Consider the following 21,634-nt stretch of genomic DNA (forward strand, 5'->3'; position numbering starts at 1 on the left):
TCAGGTCTGCAGGCCAAAGGTTCCCCTACCGCTATCATAAAGATAATTTTAGAAGCAGGAATGGAAAGTATGCTTTGCACACAATTTGCAGGAACTTCAGGGGGTCTAACAGATTTTAATTTTTGTGTGTTCATAGGGAACGTGCCCCAGGAAATTCAATATGAAGGTGATGGATTTCCTGTTACAGCCTGTGAAGACCTGCTGGTAGTTGGATTAGCTGTGTGTTGGGGTGGAAAGGATGCTTATTACATTTCATTGCAAGAGAAATCTCAAGAACAGACTGGTAAGGAAGTGTTTTCTAATGGAATGCACTTTAGAGAAGCCTACGCATAGCATCTCGCTGCCTTCCCAAATCCATCTTAACGAAATTATAAAGTATTGTTTTATCCATAAGAGTGGCAGTTATGGTTTATCTGGACAGAGAATAATCACAGAATACTGACGAAAGGTGCAGCTTTTCCGAGGGACAGCAGAGCTTGGATTGCTTGGGGGTAAAAAATCTCACATAGGATTCCAGCATGAAAAGATGGAACTGAGTTTGGGAGGCAGCCTTGTGTAAGGTGCAAGCTGACGGCTGGGAGTTCAGATCCATGGGAAGAAGTAGGATACTTCTGAGAAAAGACCAAACGGCACAGGTGGGAATGGTAGAGAACTGGGGAAAGATGGAAGAATAAGGCGTGAGCTTTGAAGCCTATGAATAAGGATGGTGGTGCTGTGCTCTTGATGCGAATGGCAGGTATAATGGGAGCTGGAGACTGCGAGTAAGAGAGCCAAGAGGCAAGGATGATTTTTATACTGCCCTGTACAAGGAAAAGCAATGTATGTATAGGCATACACTCTTCCCCCCTCTTTCCCCCCATGGGTCCTTGTCATAATACTTAAATAAGATGGTTTCTCTGTTGTTTTAGAACTCAGTGCCAGTTTGGAACCGCCTCCCCTGGATCAGAACTTGGCCGCAGCAGAGAGGTTGCAGCATCTTCAATTACACCTGCAGGATTCCAAGAGAGCGTTTTCGCTTGCTGTGTATGATTTCATTCAGCACTACAAGATCCTCCTGAAGGCCTGTGGCATCTCTCTGGCAGGATGCTATGAGGACCCAAAGGTTTTATAGCTAACCCTTTTTCTATCTTCTCAATCAATCAATCTTTATTATGGTCCAGAGACCCAACAAATTGTTACAAAGCAATGCACAATTCAGACAGCCTACCTCTATCTGTAAAGTGGGAGTGAGGTTTAAAATCAATGTTTAAATCCCCCAGCAATTGCCAGAAATAGAACTTAGAAGTTCCTATCTTTGGGGAGGGGCGCACATGCATATACCCAAATCTTGTTGCATTCTTGTGGGGGACGGAGAGCGCATTTTGAGTTGAGTGTGCTTTGCACTTCCCTCATTCTAGGTGGCGTGCTGGCTGTTGGATCCTGAGTCTAAAGAGCGCTCCCTTCACAACATGGTCACCAATTTCCTTCCTCAGGAATTGTTCTTGCTGGACAAACTTGGAGCAGGCCAGGGGTGTCAGAGTCTGGGGCTCAGCGCCAGCGCAGATCATTCTGGACGATACAGAGCAGCTGTGGAGTCTGTTCTTGTCTTTCATATTATGGAGCATCTCAATACTCTGTTGCATAAAGATAACCTGCAAGGTGAGAAGGCTAAGAGCTTACCCCATGGGTGATTTCAACTAAGTTTTACTCAGAGTAGAGCTATTAATATTAATGCACCTAACTTAGCCATGTTCATTAATGTCAATTCACTTAGTTAAATACCTCCCTATGAATTAAGTTTAAAGTACGCTAGTCTCCAGTTGAATTTCAGACGCACGTTAGAAAATCTAAAAACCTTATACGCTGTAGTGTGAAATTGTTTGTATATGATTAAACATGTTTGGAAAGTGACAGAATATCAGTACTTTTTACTAATGACAAACAGATTTTCACACGTGACAATGAACTCTCTCCCCCGCCCGCCCCCCATTTTTCTTTTTGCAAAACAGTCCTTTTATGTAATTGTGATGTGCTGAACCTTGGGCACAAGGAGTGTGACTTTGGCAATACAAACAATGAATGATTATGATTCAATAGGTACATTTTCATAGACATTTAGAATTGTAGAGCTGGAAGGGACCACAAGGGCCATCTAGTCCAACCCCCTTCAAAGCAGGAATCTTTTCCCAGGGTGGAGCTCGAACCCTGCTCTACTGACATTTTGTTTGTTGCCAGTATGAAACCTTCTCAGGTGTGATAGGCCTCTAACTCTAGCTGTCTTGCTTTCAATTCCTTGACCCACAAATTCTTATTCACTCTGCACTCTGCAGATACTCCTTGTGCAACCTGTTATTAAGAGCTACTGATAATGTTAGTGGGATGGAGTGGAGGGGTAACTGGTGCAAGCACCATCATCTTTTATTATTATTATTATTATTAATAATAATAACAATAATAATAATTCAAGTAATTCTCTTCCGTCATTGTGTGTTTTGTGACACTGAACGAATGTTGTCTTTTGCCTCATTTGTCATTGTGTGCCACAGATACTTTTCGTAAAGTGGAGATGCCAAATCAATATTGCCTGGCCTTGCTGGAGCTCAACGGTATCGGATTTAGCACAGTTGAGTGTGAGACGCAGAAACATGTCATGGAAGCGAAACTCAACGAGATTGAGAATCGGATATATCAGCTGGCGGGTCACAGTTTCTCCTTGACCTGTCCTGATGACATTGCTGAGGTACTGAACACATGGCCCCTTCCAACAGAGTGAGCCCTGTCCTTATTGTGATCAGTGGGAGAAAACTGATAAACAAATCCACCAGTGAACTTTTGAGTGGGATAAAGTTGCCGTCCTTCAGTTGACCAGAGTGCCGGTTCCTTCTGATGAGAGGCTGTTCTCAACACATCGTGGGTGGAATTCAGTGTTTTGCTAAGGCAATAATTGCATCAGTGCAATCATTCCTGGAATGATGTTCCATCTCTCCGCGCCCAGCCTCGTTGTCCTGTTCCAGGGATTCTCCTGATCTCCCTATGCCAATTAAGGGGGGGGGGGAATGTGCTGAGGGAAAAGGATGGAGGGAAAGCCCTGTTGCACTAGTAGGACTTCTTCATCTGAGTCCAGAGAGAGACCAGAGAGACACACAGACTCTAAACTTCCAATAAAAAATAAAAGCAGCTGCCATTATTTGCGTCATTTTAGGTAAAGTGTTCTTAATATTTTCTGCAGAAAATGAAGGGTCAGATTCTGTTTAACTGCTCATTCTTACTTAACTAACTTCTTCTTAATTACCTCACTATTATTATTATTAATAATTGAATTTGTATACTGCCCTATACCCAAAGGTCTCAGGGCAGTTCACAGAACAAAATCAGAATATAAAACCAAAAAATACATAATCAAAATAAAAACAACAGCCCAATACCCCTCAAACCCCCACATGTTAAAAGGGCATAGGATGTCAATCAAATAAACCAAAGGCCTGGCTAAAAAGGAATGTTTTCCCCTGTTGCCTAAAGGTGTTTGATTACAAAGTTGGTTTTTTAAAAATCCAGTATTGGTAAAATGGGAGTTTGTGGCCTCGCAGAGGTTGCCGGCTACTGGATTAGCTACAATCTCAGTTAATTGTAGCGTGAGAAGGAGGCATGGGAAGGAGAAGTTGTCTAAGCCCCAAGAAAATGGCAAGATTCCATTGACTGAATTTATTACCTCTTTCAGGTGCTGTTTTTGGAGCAGAAGTTGCCATTCAATGGAGAATCAAAAGTGCAAAGGGGCAAGAAAACATTAGGTTACACTGGAAGGAAAATAGCAAATGGAAAAATTGCCAAATTAGGCAAGCAATTCAGTACAACCAAGGTATATTGCTTGTGTGCAACCCCTGGAGAAGCATCCTTTCTAGCCTCTGTGTGATTGTGGGAAGCTAGTCATTCATAAAAACCCACTGGTGAAATTACAGTGGTACTTCGGGTTCAGAACTTAATTCATTCCAGAGGCCCGTACTTAAGCTGAAACTGTTCTTAACCTGAAGCACCACTTTAGCTAATGGGGCCTCCTGCTGCTGCCGCACCACCGCTGCACGATTTCCTGAAGCAAAGTTCTTAACCTGAGGTAATATTTCTGGGTTAGCGGAGTCTGTAACCTGAACCCGAGATACCACTGTATGTTTCACAATTGCTAGTTTGGCATAAGTGATGTCCACACAAAAATCAAGTTGCCTACTTCAGTTTCAGCGCATTACCGTTGTGTTACCTGACTCAGTATTATCAATTCCATTACTTAAAGGCCTCAGATGTTTTTGCACGTGAGCTGTACTAACTGCAGCTCACCGTAGCAACCATGGCTAACTGGTCTTCATAGAATCCTAGAATTGCAGAGTTGGAAGGGACCGCAAAGGCCACCTAGCCCAACCCCAATCTGCTTGATCCTTTAAAAAATGTTTACTAAGCCAATGGCTATGATGCATCATTGTGGCAGCGAATTCCATTCAACATGGCACTAAGGCAATTGTTCAGCCAGGAAAAGCATTTTTGGCTTCCTGCCTTGGAATGAGAAGACAAGTTTGCTTAGGGCTTTCTGTAAGGCTTAAGGGGGAAAGGTCCAAGACGAGAAAAGGCAGTAAACCATAAGAGAGAGGGGCTGGTTGACCTTCCCCATCATCTCCCAACCCCCTCCCTATGTGCTAGGAGGTCTCTGTTCTCCAAGCATCACAATGGCTCTGTTTTGCTATCTTCTGTCCCGTCTACGGCGGAGTCAAAGCAGGAAAGAAAGGAGGTCCTTGGTACAGGACTCCCGGTACCATGCTAGCCTCGTATAGCCCAGAATATTTTTCAGTGCTCCCAATGTTACAAAGAATCAGTGTGAAAGACAGCGAACTGACTTGTGCCACGGTTAATTTCCATAGGATGTTCTGGAGAAACTGAAGGCCTTGCACCCATTGCCAGGCCTGATTTTAGAATGGAGGAAGATCACCAATGCCATGACCAAAGTGGTGTTTCCATTGCAGAGGGAGAAGCGTTTAAACCCTGTGCTAGGCATGGAACGGATCTATCCTGTTTCTCAGACTCACAGCGCTACAGGTAGCAGGTGCTTTTTACATCGGAAGGTATCTCCTTGGTGGTTTATCAATGTATGACTGAAAAAGAACCAGGAAGGCTAGCGCATGGTCCAAAGGAATCATGGAAGCTTTGCGGTTTTTTGTCTGATGGCACTTGTTGCGGGAAAGATCACTCATTGATTGAGTGTCCCTAGAGCAGGAATGTGGAACTGGTTCAAGCTGCGGGACCACATCCAGAACTGGCCCAACCTCCACAGGCTATTTCGGCAGCTTGGAAGGACTGCCCACCTGCCAAATCCACAAAGTTCAAGCCCTAGAAGCATGCAGAGGTTTCTTCCCCATCTTTGCGCAGTGGTGCTTCATGTTAATATTGGAGACCAGATACCTCTGTGCCTGATGTCAGGTGGCTAACAGGCATGTATGGTTTATTCAGATGGCCTTGTGGGCCAAATTCAGGGCTGGTGGACCTATTTGGGTCTGCAGACTGGAGGTTCCCCACCATTGTCCTGTGGTTACATTTTTTTTTAAATTACTGAAATGCCCACCTGCTACTTTGAGGCCTCCTTGCCCGACTGCTGAACTCACTCTGCTCTTAACTAAGCCTCATTTTCTGAGCTGTCCTACTAGCTAGATCTGTATTGTGTGGAACTGTATATTAGTGCAGTTTTCTTTTTACCCTTTCTCCAAAATTTCCTTGTTTACTGTAGCCCCTGAAGCTTGCTGTCTTGGGTAAAATTGAAAGCTCGGTTTCTACAGGCTTACCGAGGATGTAGCCCCTGAGCTATATAGGATTTAGCTCCTTGAACACAGTGCCCTTTCTGTGCCCTTGTTGGTCAGATCTGATGCTTAAAAAAATGATTGAAATGGGTGTTACTTATCCCCCAGTCACTTGGCTGCTTAACCTGCCAATTTGCTTGATGCTTTGTCACCTCAGCTCTCTGTAACTCATGGAGTGAGCTTTTTAAATTTGCATCATATGTATTCCATATAAACACTAGAATTTTGAAATGTACTAATTGAGCGCCATCTTTTAAAGAGTACTTTGTTCTGCAAAAGTGGAAGCCTGTTGGTCAAGTCTGTTTTTGCAGTTCAGCATTTAGTGCTTTAGCTTTAGCTTCAGTATTCCTTCAGACGTCTGCTGTACTGCAGCATACTGCCTCTCTTTTCACCTTTGCACCACGCTTGCTTTTAGGCCGTATAAGCTTCAGGGAACCAAATATACAGAATGTGCCAAAAGACTTTGAAATTGAAATGCCAACCATGGTTGAAGAGAGCCCACCTTCCCAGAAGGAACACAATGGGTTCAGTTTACTCAGAAGCAGGTAAAGTTTTCTCATCTATTTTTTTTTATCAGCTCTCAGATTTTTTCTGAAAAGACCAGAATGTATCAAAGTTGAGATGCCTTATTTCCACCATGAAACTGAAGGTGGTTTGCAATGAGTTCCCAGAACGTCTTCCATCAAAGCATTAATCACACTGGCTTGACGTTAGCAAGGTGGCTGTATCTTGTCCGCTTTGACCACGACTTGGGTCTATAGTTAATACAGTAGCTGCTGGCAGGAAACATTAGGAATAATCTGTAAACTGATGTGGTTGTGGAGTTTGTTTAATTGCCTGCATTTGCACATTGCCACACTTGCATTTGTGGATGTGGGTGGCACTGTTGGTTAAACTGCAGAGCCTAGGACTTGCCTATCAGAAGGTCGGCAGTTCAAATCCCCGTGATGGGGTGAGCTCCTGTTGCTCGGTCCCAGCTCCTGCCAACCTAGCAGTTCAAAAGCACGTCAAAGTGCAAGTAGATCAATAGGTACCGCTCCGGCGGGAAGGTAAACGGCATTTCCATGCGCTGCTCTGGTTCGCCAGAAGTGGCTTAGTCATGCTGGCCACACGACCCGGAAAAACTGCGGACAAACACCGGCTCCCTTGGCCTATAGAGCGAGATGAGCAGCGCAACCCCAGAGTCGGTCACGACTGGACCTAATGGTCAGGGTTCCCTTTACCTTTACAGTTGCATTTATAAACAAAAAAGGACAATTTTTGGTCCATTGTTTTGTTCTTTCCCATAGTATCTTATTTTATTTATTAAATTTGTATACCGCCCTTCATCCAATGATCACTGGGTGCTTTACAGCATAAAAATACAAAATGAAAACACAAAATAAATAACAAAAACAAGCCAATAGCCCCCTCCCCCCAATACACTTAAAAATCTGTTGATTTTTCAAATCAGCCAGTGGCCAGGTTATAGAGGAGCATTTTCGCCTGGCGCCACAAGACATGTAATGAAGGCGCCAGGGGAGCCTCCCTGGAGGGAGCATTCCTCAGAAAAGGCCTGTTCTCATGTTGTCCCCCTCCAGAACTCTCGTGGAAGGGGCATACAAATAAGGTTGCATGGCTACAGCATCTAATTATTCTAAAACCTGATCTTTAGGTAAATATACAGGAGTTCAGGAAAAGCCAACTGGAGTGAGGTTTGTACAAGTACTCTCTAAAACGAAGACCATCAAGGTAGATATTTTCCCACTTAGAATCACTGTGATATGTACACCTTGCAAAGTGTCACCAAAACCTCACGTCCTGAAACTGCAGGTGTACATGAAATTCATGTGCCTACTGCCAAGGCCAGAGATGGCACATCACAATAAGTACATACAAAGTGCATTGCTATAAGTACTGTAACATCTTATTGGAACCATATTGAGAATGAAAAGAAGTTTGTGTGTGTGGAGTGTTGTATGAAAATGAAGATGAGAAAAAACTTTGAAGTATCTGAATAGATGCATTTTTAAATAATTATTTGCTTGGCTATAAATGTCCAACCTTGCAAGCCAGGCATATCAAGCAACAAAACCCACCCTCTAGAAATTACTGCTTGACTAGCCTATTGCATGCAAACGAGAGTAACAGTCAGCCATAAATATGAAGTTATTTTGTGTTTACTGCTACAGATATTAGATTTAACTCTGCTGTTTGGTTTAACATTTTGCGTCTTACAGAAGTCAATTAGATGCCAGTTATTTAATTTTATTTTACAGATGGAGAAAGCATTCTGTGCTACCACATGGACAAAGGAGTCTTGCTGAACCCAGTGGGGGGAAAGTACCATTTTCTGTTAGCATGAGGCATGCCTTTGTGCCATTTCCAGGTAACACCTTGAGAATTGCCTCATTATAGAGCTAAAAAGTAGAAGAGGGATATACAGCAGTTATATTGTGCTGACACAATGAGCCTATTCAGACCCAATGGCAACCAAGGTTTGATGTTACATGAACAAGAGCATCATGTACTGCTGCCTCTTCTTATTTGTCACTCCCCGTCACTGAAGGAAATCAGAGTTTATCAGCTTTTTCTGAAATGGGCAAACTATGGCTTGTACTTTTCATCTAACCAAGATCGCCAACCAGAGCTTATTGTCCTGGTTTGCATGGGGTTGCCATATTTCAAAAAGTAAAAACCAGGACACCCCAAAAGTTGTTGATTGACTTGCCTAAGATCCAGGACAAAGCGCTGCCTTACAGAAATTCCCCCGGATGTCAATTCCACCTTTGAAATCCTGGTAATGTCTGGGAAAACCCAGAGGTATGGCTGCCCTAGGTTTGCAGGCAAAAAAACACCATAGTTTGCACAATCAGATGAAGTGGCATGGTATTGTAGCGCCAAGGCTCCTCAGTCGTCATGTTTTGGCATTGCATCTGAAGAAGCTCAATGTTTTCAAAGAAAGTATGCCAAATGGTTCTTTACAGACCTAATAAGAAACCATGGTTTCCTGCTTTGTGAATGAGTTGGGCCGACCTTGGGCTCGTGCACTCGCCCTTCCTTTCTCATATTTCACAGGTGCGAGGAAGAAATCAGGAGCATTTGCTTCCATTTTCAAACAAATCAGAATCCCATGTTTGTGGATTGCTTGAATGAACAATAATTTCAAAGAAGGAACCTGTTTTACTACCTGAAATAAATGTCCGCTTTAGGAATTATTCTGTTTATTGGCTGCAGGAGGCTTGATCTTGGCAGCTGATTATTCCCAGCTTGAGCTGAGGATCCTGGCTCATTTGTGCTGTGACAAGCGGCTTCTCCAGGTCTTAAATGAAGGTTCTGATGTGTTCAAAAGCATTGCGGCCGAGTGGAAGATGATTGACTCTGAAGCAGTGGGGGATGATTTACGGCAACAAGCCAAGCAGGTAACTTACGGAAGCATCTAGAATTCTTGGAACATTTTCATATAATTGAATGATAGTGGGTTTTGAAATAAGTTGTACAGGGTGAGGGATGGATTCAACTAAATAGCAAATGAGCAAACTGGCATATTGAATGTTTTAGATTTGTGTCCTTTGTTGCTTTGTGAAGATTGTGCTTTATTCTAATTAACAAACCTCATTTATAAGTAATCCAACAGTTTTTCGCGCACTTTAGTCCCCTTGGTTGTAGAGTGTACTCTAGAATTAAAATTGCATTATTTTTCTAGATTTGTTATGGAATAATATATGGAATAGGAGCGAAATCTTTAGGAGAGCAGATGGGTGTTGAGGAAAAAGATGCCTCCTGCTACATTGACTCCTTCAAATCAAGATACTCAGGTAAAGATTGTTAGCATCTGAGTGTCCTGGCTTTTTGGCATAATTAATTAATAATACCAAGCATATAGTGAGTTGTGTAAATCTCTTTGCCTATGTTTTTGGTAACCTTTTTGGTGTAGGTTTAAAAGGGAGTTCAAGATACTGAGCCAAGAACTTACCTTACATAAACTCTTAAGAGTTGTGGCAACTTGGAGTTCCGTGTATTATCCAAAATTCAAAATGAAATGCTATGAATGTACATGTACATGGTACATACAGTGGTCTGTTGGCTGCAGAATTGGATAGCAGAAGAAAATAAAACACTGGCGTATGACTGAACAAAGTTTCGGGGTCATTGAATCCCCTTGATGGAGTGAGCTCTTGTTGCTTTGTCCCAGCTCCTGCCAACCTAGCAGTTCAAAAGCACACCAGTGCAAGTTGATAAATAGGTACCACTGTGGCGGGAAGGTAAATGGCGTTTCTGTGCGCTCTAGCTTCTGTCACGGTGTTCCGTTGCGCCAGAAGTGGTTTAGTCATGCTGGCTGCATGACCTGGAAAGCTTTCTGCGGACAAACGCCGGCTCCCTCAGCCTGAAAGCGAGATGAGCGCCCCAACCCCATAGTTGCCTTTGACTGGACTTAATCGTCCAGGGCTCCTTTACCTTTACCTTACTGCATGCATGCTGTCTTAAACTTCATGATGGAAGGAAGGTGGGATAGAAATGTAATAAACAAAACAGCAAAGAAGGCTGTACATCCACTGTTGATTTGCACGTTTCCACAATCTTGCAGCTGAAATGTAAAATATAACAACAAAATAAATCGGGAAGAGTTTCCTTGTATCTTCTTTTCCTTTCTTAAGCTGATGGGATAGGGAAGTTCTGAACATATTGACACCCAAACATGGAAGTGTCCCTATGAAATGTCAGAATATACACAGAATTAACTAGAGCAGCTGCTGTTGAATATTTTGGATTGAACTGGAAGTTGCACAACGCTGTTTCTTTTTTTAAAATAGGTATTCAGAAATTCCTGAGAGAAACAGTCCGGAAGTGCAGCAGAGATGGGTTTGTGCAGACAATCATGGGGCGGCGTAGATACCTGCCAGCAATTAAGGACTCAAATCCTTACAGAAAGGCTCAGGTATGCAAAGAAGTGCTTTTTTTCCAGCTGCTAAAATCTAGCTGAGCAGGGAGATCCATTGAGCTGGCTGAGTTTTACTCCCCCCCCCCCCCCGTGATATTGACTTTGGTAATATATTGCTGTGCCCATTCAACCTAAGATGAGCCAGCTTGAATGGAGTTTGCACACTTCTTGTGCATGTTGGATCTCCTTTTTGCTGGAGGAGCTTTCAGGGACCAAGGTGCCCTCAACTGTCTTACCGAAACTGCAAGCGATACCAGAAGAATATAGCAGTTTTCCATAGCTGCTCCTAACATTTCCTTCTAAAACTTCAGAATCCACTGCTCTGTTTTCAACTAGTTGTGCATTGCAACTGAGCAGGGATTGGAGGGACTGTGCAAAGCTGAAGGTTACTTTTGGGATTCTTGCTTTCTGCAAGGCTTTCCTTCCCATCTGTTCTCTCCCTGCTTCTCCCACTCACTCAGGCTTGAGATGTGGAAGGAAGACTAGACAGCTGCAATTTCCTCAAAACTTCTGTCCCTTCTATTCCTCCTTTTAGGGGTTCAGGCTGTCCACTTCAGAAACTCTGCACTGAAAAGATTTGTTGTTGTTGGGGAGGGGAAGTTGGCTTCTTTTTCTAAGTCATCTTGTAACTTTAGGCAGAGAGGCAAGCTGTGAATACTGTCGTCCAGGGCTCTGCAGCGGATATTGTCAAAACAGCCACAGTGAATATTCAGGCTCAGCTGGAATCTTTCCCTTCAGCAGTAAAATCTTATGGACACTTGGAGAGCTCATTCCAAAAAAGACAAACGGGTATGTTTTCTCCCCTGGCTTTGTATTTGGTAGCAAATGTTCCCAATCTAAAAATGTTACTGGGTGGGGGATAGTATTCTCTTCCGAGAGCCGCCTCCTCTGTATGAAACAGCTGGATTTGGGCTGCATGTATGCCAGTACAATTATTTCAAATGGTGGGTCACTATTCCCAGGTCACCATGATTTCCCTGTGCTCATTTACATTTTCCTGATCCTTTGAGCAAGGCTTTGAGGACTGTGAAGAAATCGAGGTATGAGGAACTCGTGGGTTAGCCCCTACTTTTTCCTTTCTCCTCCTGTGATGAGGCTGCATTTTAATATTTTAATCTTGTTTTTAAGTTGTATTCATTCAACTTGTTTTTATTATTGCTTGTTAGCCACCCTGAGACCGGCCTTGGCTGGGGAGGGCAGGGTATAAATAATAATAATAATAATAAATTAATTAATTAATTACTTTATCATCAGATAAAAGACTATACGGCTCACGTGGCCTGTTGTATTAGAGGTGATGGCATTAGCCAAGGAAAATGGATTTTTCTTAAATTACAGCAGCAAGGGTACTTATTCATGATTTATTTCATTTATGATTCTATGCAAGGGACAGCATAAACTTTGAAAACAGCTTTCTAATGCTAGAAAGTGCCGTAGGTAAAACAAGTAGAATTTTACATTTTATTTTTATCTAGCATTGTGGGGAAAAACAAAGAAATACACTTTGCAGAACAGTCATTTATTTAGGGGCTGCAATAATGTTTGATACCTGCAAGAGTGATTATTTTGAAATGGGTAATACTTTTTCATCATGTTCAAATATACTTGAAAACTGCAGTAAAATGATAACCAAATGACCCCTGAAAAGCTTCATGATATATATGATAAATGTTGGAAATGTAGCAACTTTATCCATATAGTGGCTGTGTAACAAAGCAAAGGACTTTTGGTTTCAAAATACAGAAAATAATGAAACTAAAATTAAATCTGGATGCTGCTTTATTCTTGTTAATTAATGCAAGTACCTGTACAATAATAAGAACTAATATTCTATATGATTGTTGCAGTCTAAGAATATATTTATTTTCCCCACCCATGTGACTGGGTTTATGCTAGTCGTTGGAAAAAAGACTCAAATCCCACTTGGAATGGGAACAAAAAATGTACAATACACAGTTATGGCCAAATTTACAAGCTATTTTAAGACTGAAAGGTGGAGGCAGAATTAAACAGAATCAATTGAACACTGGCATTACAAACACATGAATTTCCCAGATGCAAAGATATTTGATACAAAATATAACAAATTATGAATAATATACTTTCCGTTTTTCTTAATTTTTAGAAACATTCTTATATAAAACTAAATTTTATTTAAAAACCTAGAAGAGGAATGAGATAATATCCAATACAGGAACAGAAATACTAAATAAATAGAAATGCCAGAGCAATAAAGGAGTAAAGCCATCACAATTAAATATTTTTCTCCAAATTCTTTTTTATTCAGTTTTACACTATACATTTGAATTCAAACATCAGTCATAACCATCAACATTTAGGATTCCCTGAATCCTTAGACTTCCCTCCGCCCTCCGTGGTTTCCAATATCAAGCTATTTCTACTGCATCGTATCTTTTCTCTCTCTCTCTCAAAACAATCCATTTTTACCTTAGTTTTTAGTACATCAACAAGTGTCACTCAAATCCTGCCCAAGTTTTTAGTTGTTTACAGGCCATAACAATTATATAGCAATACAGAACAAATACAAATAATGTCTCGTGGTACTTGTGAATTTGTATAGCTCTTACCATAAGCATGATTTAAGTCATTGTTTAGGTTTCCTTCTGCCTAGGAAAACCAGAGAGGATGGAAAAGAAGAAGATGGTACATTCCGTACCTGGAGGTTTCTTCATCCTCCAGCTGCATGATGAGCTTCTCTATGAGGTTGCAGAAGACAGCCTGATTCAGGTAGGAGGAATTGGTTTTGCTGAAAACTGGGGAGTGCAACCCTCTAATAGAATGTGGCTGGTGTGTTTGTTCACAGGGTGGATAAAAATCAACAATTTTTTAAAAAAATCAAAATATATTTTTTCCACTTAAATCAGATTTTTAAAATAAAACATTTTGGAGGAAAAATCTTTCTAAAGATAGTTTTCTATTTCAATTACATTATAGTCCAAAGGCTATTCATCAGGAAATAAGGATTTGTTGTAAGCCTTTCATGTGTGCTAAAACTCAGTTAATTGTTTAACCACATCAGGTAACAAACATGGATACATATGCTATAATGGTACTGTTTTAGTTAAATAATTTGTTATTAAGGAAATGATTATTTGTCTCCTTCTAATAAAGTACAGCAGAAAAGTTGTCCTAACATAAACAGTTAACTTATTAAACCTCACAATAATTTCATAATTACCTATTTCTAATAGTATAAGCAAATCAGTAATTTTTGATATAACTGTAAAAACTACTCTGAAAATTAATTATTCTAAAAATGAAACCTTCCTCTGGTTGTAAATATTAAGATGATACCAGCAAGAATGACTCTTTCTGTAAAAAAGTGATTTAAATCCATTTGATTTAAATCAAATCCACCCTGTTTGTTCACCACTGTTGGCTTCAGTAAACTATAGAAGTACGATGGAAATATGGGTGCCATTCAGAGTTGTTGCTGAACCAATCTATAGTATCTCCCAGTGCTTATATGTGATTCTCCTCTTCTCACCTTGTTGTGTTTGCAACAAATGACTTGTGTATTGGCTATTTACTCTGCCGTAACATGCAATTTACCTATACAGTGGTGCCTTGCAAGACGAAAAGAATCCGTTCCGCGAGTCTCTTCATCTTGCGGTTTTTTCGTCTTGCGAAGCAAGCCCATTAGCGGCTTAGCGCTATTAGCGGCTTAGCGGATCAGCTGTTTAGCGGCTTAGCGGATCAGCTGCTTAGCGGATCAGCTGATAAGCGGCTTAGCGGCTTGGGGAAAAAGGGGGCGAGGGAAAAAACCCCACAGGAACTCGCAAGACATTTTCGTCTTGCGAAGCAAGCCCATAGGAAATTCGTTTTGCGAAGCACCTCCAAAATGGAAAACCCTTTCGTCTAGCGGGTTTTCTGTCTTGCGAGGCATTCGTCTTGCGGGGCACCACTGTACCTTGTAACTGTTTTCTGTGGGTGTAGAAAGCTGCATTTCTTGAAAGGGAGACACAAACTTGAGGGTGTGTTGTGAGCTTTTCCTGGGAGAGTTCTGGCTCCCGGAAATTTGCATTCAGCTTCTCTGAATTTCAGCCTAATTCTGACCCGCTTTTAGAGGCGTTTCCAGATAGGATACCAGTTGGAAATGTCTGGTCAACTGGACTAAATAAACTGCGGCCCTTTCTGCCTTATTGTCCCCCTGAGTCTTCTAAGCGCCTTGTCCTTTAGGTGGCACAGATTGTTAAACACGAAATGGAACACGCTGTAAAACTCTCGGCGAAGCTGTCAGTCAAAGTCAAAGTTGGGCCCAGCTGGGGAGACCTGCAAGAGCTGGAGTTGTGAACAGGTAATATAGAAGTTTGGACTGCGCTGCCTGATGCTGCAGCGAAATGCAGGACATCTCTGACGAGTCTGGACAACGGGATCCATTTCTTTCAATGACAATTTTGAATTCTCATATGAATCTTTAAATCGCACTTCCCCAACCTGGTGCCCTCCATAGTCCAATAGAGTTAGAGGGTGACGGGCTGGAGAAGGCAGCTCTAAATGACGTGTCGCATAACTAGAAACCACAATGAAATGCAAAGTATTTAAATTAATTCCTAGTAATATATTTATTTATTTGAAGGCCTACAATTTTTCTCTTTCATAACTGACTTGGGAGAAGCATTCTGAGCTTTGACATTAGCTTTTCCAGCTGGGATCCTCTGGAAAATTTGATTCCCCGGCTGCTTGTGTCAGTTCATTCCCGCCCCCCCCCCCAAAAAAAATATATTTCACAATGTGCACAACTGAATATACAATTGAGGGCAGCTATAGCTCAGATTTCTGTGATACTTGCATCTTTCCAAAAAAAGGATGACATTCTCCTGGGAATTCATACATGCATATGACTCACTGCATTTTACACCATATGCACAGGAGACAGTAGAAGACATTGGCAGCCTTTCCAAAGTGTGCCCAATTCAAAAGCAGTAAATTTGTGAAATAGGTTTGCTTTGAGAAAATGAATTTTCTCTGATTTTCCTGTCTCTAAAGCAGGTAGCAGCATCCTGTGATTCTGGCTCCTGTTGTGGGTTTTCTGCTAGCATTTTAACCAAGGAATCGTTTGCTTTGTAAACTATGATATTATTTCATTGCTGTGTAAATAATAAACAGATTTTTTATATCACTTTCCTTCGCTGGAGCGATACTTGAAAAAAGGAATAGCACTGTGCTTTGACAGGTAGGCCACCTGATATATTGTTAGATGCCTGCGGGTTGTTTTTTGAAAAGTTACACTGATTTTTGTATTTGCGGTATTTATAATTTTATGTGTGCATGTGAGTTTTAGATGTGCTTTATCAATAATTTCTTATGTGTACTGCTCACAGGGTCCTTGCTGCGGGAGCACATTCATCTCGGGCTATACCACCTGCACTTGCTTCTGGTGGAGTATAGGATAATAGTAATAATAATAAATAATAATAAATAATAATAATAATAATAATAATAATAATAATAATAATTAATAATAAACATTTTATTTATATCCCGCCCTCCCCAGCCGAAGCCAGGCTCAGAGTGGCTAACAACAATAAAATGATACACATTCTAAAATCATTTCATTCTAAAATTAATTTAAATCACATTAATGGCAACCAATTGGGCTAGAGTTCTGTGAAGATTGCCAAAGGAGGGGGTCAGACTGTGCCCTAGCCAAAGGCCTGGCGGAACAGCTCTGTCTTGCAGGCCCTGTGGAAAGATGTCAAGTCCTGCAGGGCCCTGGTCTCTTGTGACAGAGCGTTCCACCAGAACGGGGCCACAGCCAAAAAAGCCCTGGCTCTAGTTGAGGCCCGCCTAACCTCTCTGTGGCTCAGGTTTAGGATCAGGTTTAAGGTGCTGATCTTAACCTTTAAAGCCCTACAGGGCCTAGGACCCTCGTACCTATGGGACCGCCTCTCCTGGTATGCCCCGAGGAGGACCTTACGGTTCACAAATGACAACACCTTGGAGGTCCCAGGTCGCAAGGTGGTTAGATTGGTCTCAACTAGGGCCATTGCCTTTTCAGTACTGGCCCCGATCTGGTGGAACGCTCTGTCCCAAGAGACCAGGGCCCTGCAGGATTTGACATCTTTCCGCAGGGCCTGCAAGACAGAGCTGTTCCACCAGGCCTTTGGTTGGGGTTCAGTCTGATTCTTTTCTTTCTGTATAGGAACAAGCATTAAAGAGGCCTCCTGGCCCCCTCACAGGCCCTTTATAGGACCAGTGGCAACAGTTGTCCCTGGAGAATATTAACCACTCTCAATTTTGCCCATGGACTGCCATCTGTCCAGATTTTAATTTGCTCTGAACTAATTTTAAGATGTATTTTAATTAATTGATGGCCTGTTTTTATGTTCTTTGTATGCTGTGTTAGTTTTATGAGCTTGGCCCCAGCAGGGGAGGGTGGGGTACACATAAAAATTTACTATTATTAGAAACCTCATGATTAACTAAAAAAAGATAAGGTTCCACTTTGTTTGCATGAGTGCATCATATACAATTTATGCAACCTTAAAAGCCCCAAGTGGCAGACTCTGGGTTTCCAAATTTTAGTGGCATAAAACTACCCTAAAACCGCCTCTGATACAAACTTGGTGGTTGATTGGCAAACTAAAGAGGTTTCATACTAAATAGTAGGCCAAGCCAGCAGAATGGACAAACACCCATGGTTTGGGACTTTTGCCCCCAAACGGGACTCTGGTCCAGACTCTTTGGGGTCAAAGAAGCGCCCCGAGGAGAGATCCCCCCCCAGCTGGAAACCCCAAGATCCCAAAGGCCCCCAGCAGAAAACAGACCCTGACCGGGACGCCAGTCAATGATCGCCCAGCTGCTCTAGAACATTGCTAAGACAACTTGGATGTTTGGCTTCTGCTGCCCACAGAATCAGAGTTGGGATCCTGAGGGTCATCTAGTCCAACCCCCCGAAATGCTGGAACCTGGTCCTGAATCCTCACCTCAGATTCCCTCCAAGGCACCTTCCGATCTCCCCTTTATTGGGTCATCAGTCTCCCTCAGTGTTTGGCATGCTGACAGATCACAGGGGTTGATTTCTTGGCCTAAACTGCTTCATTGCTATATTTTCCAACACTAGGAAAGCAGCTCGTATTTCTACAATCCTGCTGCCATTTCCAATCGCCAGCAAAGGTTCTCCTTTTTCTCACAGCTACATGATGTCCTCTTGGGCTTTGACTAACATCGACCGCTGCATAAATAAAGCACCATCATTTGGCCACGGAAGTTTAATCTTACTTTATTTTTCTACTAATGAAATGCACAAGTGTTTTCAAACTAAGATTGTCTACAGAAAAGGAATGTCAAATGAGAGGAATGCAGGGCATTGTCTGTTGAGAGCAACATGCTTGAGATGTACTGACTTCTTTGCTTTAAAAAGAAAGTGTTGCTGCTTATTTCTTTTGTGGAACTTAGAAGGAAATCCCTTTTCTTCAATCACAGCATGCTTTGCTTTTGCGCCTTGGTTGTATGAGAAGTCAATTAGTCATGCAAAGTTTAAAGTTTAAATGCATTAACAATCTATTTTGTACAGGACATTTTAAACTATCAACAGTCCTCCCCACAGTTCAAACCTAATTCCAGTGAAATCATTACCTGTTAAAGATGATTGTTCCGGTGGGAGGTGGGAGGAAGAGACTCAGTGTAGACTTGATTACAAAGACCCACCACGTCTAGGTCTCTGAAAAAGTTCTCGCTTGATCATCTAGTGTGAAAGGGATTCCAAGGAGCTGCTTCTGCCCAGTGACTGGATTTTTAGAATAAGGCCTCAAGGTCCTTTGACTCCTGTTCTCAGTACACAGAAGTCTTGCTTCTTCATGGTTAAAAGTCAAAACTGGTACCATTTTTTGTCCTTGTATTTCAACATTACCTGCAGGAGTGAAAAAGCAATATTATCCGAGAGACACAAATGAAGAAGTCACAGTTCAACATTGATTCCCAATATTTTGAAGCAGAGTACACCTCTTCTGGGGACGCGGGTGGCGCTGTGGGTTAAACCACAGAGCCTAGGACTTGCCGATCAGAAGGTTGGCGGTTCGAATCCCAGCTACAGGGTGAGCTCCCGTTGCTCAGTCCCAGCTCCTGCCAACGTTCGAAAGCACGTCAATGTGCAAATAGATCAATAGGTACCACTCCAGCGGGAAGGTAAGCTGCGTTTCCGTGCGCTGCTCTGGTTCGCCAGAAGCGGCTTAGTCCTACTGGCCACATGACCCGGAAGCTGTACGCCGGCTCCCTCGGCCAATAAAGCGAGATGAGCGCCGCAACCCCAGAGTCAGCCACGACTAGACCTAACGGTCAGGGGTCCCTTTACACCTCTTCCGCCCACAAGCGGTGTTAACATTCGGGAGCTGAAAATGAATTGAGGCGAGGGATGTGACACTGGCTATTACTGTCCAATACGCACTCCATCTACCCCACTGATGACTAGATGAGAAGCCTCATGTCATCAAATTCTACTCAATATTGATCCTGAGCAGATTCCAATGTATAGTTAGCAGAGTAAAAACTTAAACGCATTGCAGGCTTCCCCCCAAATAGGCCAGAGGCCATTGTATTTCATCCAGCAGAGCTTTACTGCTCCTGAAGGCGAATGAGCATAATGGTCACAAATCCAATACAATGAGGATTGTCCCTGTCCATAAGAAATCCAGTTGCAGCAGACTTACTGTATTTTTCGCTCCATAAGACGCACCTGACCATTAGATGCACCTAGTTTTTAGAAGGGGAATGCAAGAAAAAAAATACCTTTAAAGGGAGCGCTGAGCAGAGTCTGTATGCATCCCAGGCTCTGCTCAGCACTCCCTTTCACAAGCAGCATGGAGCATGTGTGCGGTGCTTGCAGGCTTTTCCCTTCACTGACGGGCTGCCCTTCTCCCTCTTTGGGGGAGAAAGCCCCCAAGAGCCGCACACATGCTCCACGCGGCTCGTGAAAGGGAGCACGGCTCTTGGGGGCTTTTCTGGGAGGAGGGGGGAGCGACTGAGGGGCTGCCCTCTGTCCCTTCCCACACCTCCCACAAAAGCCAGCAAGAGCCACACGCGCTTTAAAGAGTGCACAGCTCCTACGGTCTTTTCTGTGGGGTAGGGGAATCCCCCCACCTCCTGCAGAAACCGCACACCCTTGAAAGAGCGCACTGCTTTTGCGCGCTTTACTACGAAAAGGGATAAGGGACTGACGCAGCCAGTCAGTCCCTTCTCCCTCCTGGGGAAAACCCACAAGAGCCGCGCGGAGCCTGCCTCCCACCTGCATTCGCTCCATAAGATGCGCACACATTTCCCCTTGCTTTTTAGGAGGGAAAAAGTGTGTCTCATGGAGCGAAAAATACAGTAACTTAAACTTACAATAGCGTCTAATAAGTTTAAACCTTAACACTAAGCATACTGTGTACGGAACACCACACCAGAAGGAAAAGAGACAGAAAAAGCGAAACCCAGGCTCCTTCTGGCCTTACTTTTATAGTCAGCGCGATATTGACAAAAAGAGATAAGAGAACCAGTTTAAGCCAGCTGTACTCAGCTTCTCAGAAGGAATAACCCAAACATCATGAAGTTTCTGTCACACAGAGAAGCTTCCAGAACCCTCTTGAATTAAGTAGAACAGGAAAGATCTCTACACATCAGATCCATAATGTCTGCGCCAAGAAATGCAAATTGACGCCTCGTTCGAGGACCACCACTCACCTCATGTGCATGTTTGGAGAAAGCTTCTGCACTGGCCATCATTCTTGCCGTCCTTTCATCCAGTTCCCCCAGTTTCTGCCCCCTCTCATCCAGAGCAATGCGCGCTCGAGCCAGCTCTCCGATTGCGCTGCCCGCAGCTCCTTTCACCCCTTCGACGCCACCCGATCCGGGGATGTGCTGAGCAAGACTGCGAGATGCTTTTCCTGCCGTAGCCTCGCCAACTACAAAGAGAATTCAGAACTGAATCAGAACTGAATCTTCTCTCCCCCTTTGTTGATGCTATTTTGTAATAAAAGGGGGGGGGTGGCATTGGTGACATCATGCTGGGTCATAAGGAAAGGGTTAAATGAGTGAAGTGATTGGCCAGTGGGAACCCAAGGGGAGGAGTTAGAGTTAGCGCTGGAGTTGTTGGGGAGTCAGTCGGGTGTTAGAGAAGAGAGAGGAAGATTTAAGTCTGTGGGTTGGGATAGTTTGATGTGAGGGAGTGAGAGAATCTGTTGAGAGGAGTCAGACAGTTGAGATAATCAGTTAGAGGTAATAGGAAGGTATAGGCCGGTAAGGAAACGAAGATTAAGAAACTGACAAGAAAAATGATCTGAAACTTGTTAAGGCTTATAAAATAAACTCGTTTATTTGGTTTAATGTTAACAACTGTCTGGACTCCGTGTGTACTCGAGAGAAACGGGTTGGTGGCAGAGGGGAAGCAATCACAGTGGTGGCACAGGGATCAATAGACCGGCAAACGTCCGGGGACCCTGTGTGATCGCCACGGGGGGGGGGGGGAGAAGATTAAAATCAGCGGTGTCAAACATAGTACAGTGGTACCTTGGTTCTCGAACTTAATCCGTTCTGGGAGTCCATTCGACTCCCGAAACCATTCAAAAACCAAGGCGCAACGTCTGATTTGCTGCAGGAGCTTCCTGCACTCAAGCGGGAGCCATGTTCGGTTTCCGAAAAACATTTGCAAACTGGAACACTTACTTCCAGGTTTGCGGCATTTGGGAGCTGATTCAAGCTATTCAAGTACCAAGGTACCACTCTATCACCCAAATTATCTATTTGAATAATCTTTCCCACTTTGTTGCCCAGGGACAGCAGCCCATCCAAAAAGTTGTGTAGGCATGGCCGCCAATTTCATTTTCTTCCCTTCTGCAGGCAAATGCCTCCTTCGCTATTTGCTCTTTTTGGCTTTTTTCTTCGTTTTGTATTTGATGCGAGT

The 21,634-nt window shown here is 43.0% G+C and overlaps 2 protein-coding genes across 9 annotated transcripts in view; one reads left to right on the forward strand and one right to left on the reverse strand.

Annotated features, from left to right (window-relative positions):
* Positions 1-15,874, forward strand: part of POLQ (DNA polymerase theta) — a gene marked incomplete at its 5' end in the record, with an annotated part of 38,994 nt that extends 23,120 nt beyond the window's left edge. Inside the window, 14 exons of one of the 5 annotated variants that reach the window (XM_081893601.1) lie at positions 137-283; positions 909-1,102; positions 1,398-1,638; positions 2,526-2,719; positions 3,698-3,835; positions 4,881-5,055; positions 6,226-6,355; positions 8,069-8,178; positions 9,027-9,211; positions 9,496-9,607; positions 10,604-10,728; positions 11,367-11,520; positions 13,364-13,479; positions 14,932-15,874. In XM_081893601.1, the coding sequence (XP_081749727.1) occupies positions 137-283; positions 909-1,102; positions 1,398-1,638; positions 2,526-2,719; positions 3,698-3,835; positions 4,881-5,055; positions 6,226-6,355; positions 8,069-8,178; positions 9,027-9,211; positions 9,496-9,607; positions 10,604-10,728; positions 11,367-11,520; positions 13,364-13,479; positions 14,932-15,045 (2,135 nt within the window). In that variant the 3' untranslated portion in view covers positions 15,046-15,874. Of the gene's footprint in view, positions 1-136; positions 284-908; positions 1,103-1,397; positions 1,639-2,525; positions 2,720-3,697; positions 3,836-4,880; positions 5,063-6,225; positions 6,356-8,068; positions 8,179-9,026; positions 9,212-9,495; positions 9,608-10,603; positions 10,729-11,366; positions 11,521-13,363; positions 13,755-14,931 lie in introns of those variants that run through there. The other 4 variants (XM_081893600.1, XM_081893602.1, XR_014163916.1 and 1 more) reach the window with 4 other exon arrangements.
* Positions 15,875-17,961: 2,087 nt separating this feature from the next.
* STXBP5L (syntaxin binding protein 5L) overlaps positions 17,962-21,634 on the reverse strand; it is a 60,762-nt gene continuing 57,089 nt past the window's right edge. For 3 of the 4 annotated variants that reach the window (XM_081893836.1, XM_081893835.1, XM_081893837.1), the window contains 2 exons: positions 20,416-20,636; positions 17,962-18,607 (listed from right to left, as the gene is read on the reverse strand). In XM_081893836.1, coding sequence (XP_081749962.1) covers positions 18,566-18,607; positions 20,416-20,636 — 263 coding nt within the window. In that variant the 3' untranslated portion in view covers positions 17,962-18,565. Of the gene's footprint in view, positions 18,608-19,970; positions 20,637-21,634 lie in introns of those variants that run through there. The other variant, XM_081893834.1, reaches the window with a different exon arrangement.

This window comes from Podarcis melisellensis, assembly GCF_964234715.1.
Source record: "Podarcis melisellensis genome assembly, chromosome: 17".
Classification (NCBI taxonomy): Eukaryota; Metazoa; Chordata; class Lepidosauria; order Squamata; family Lacertidae; genus Podarcis; species Podarcis melisellensis.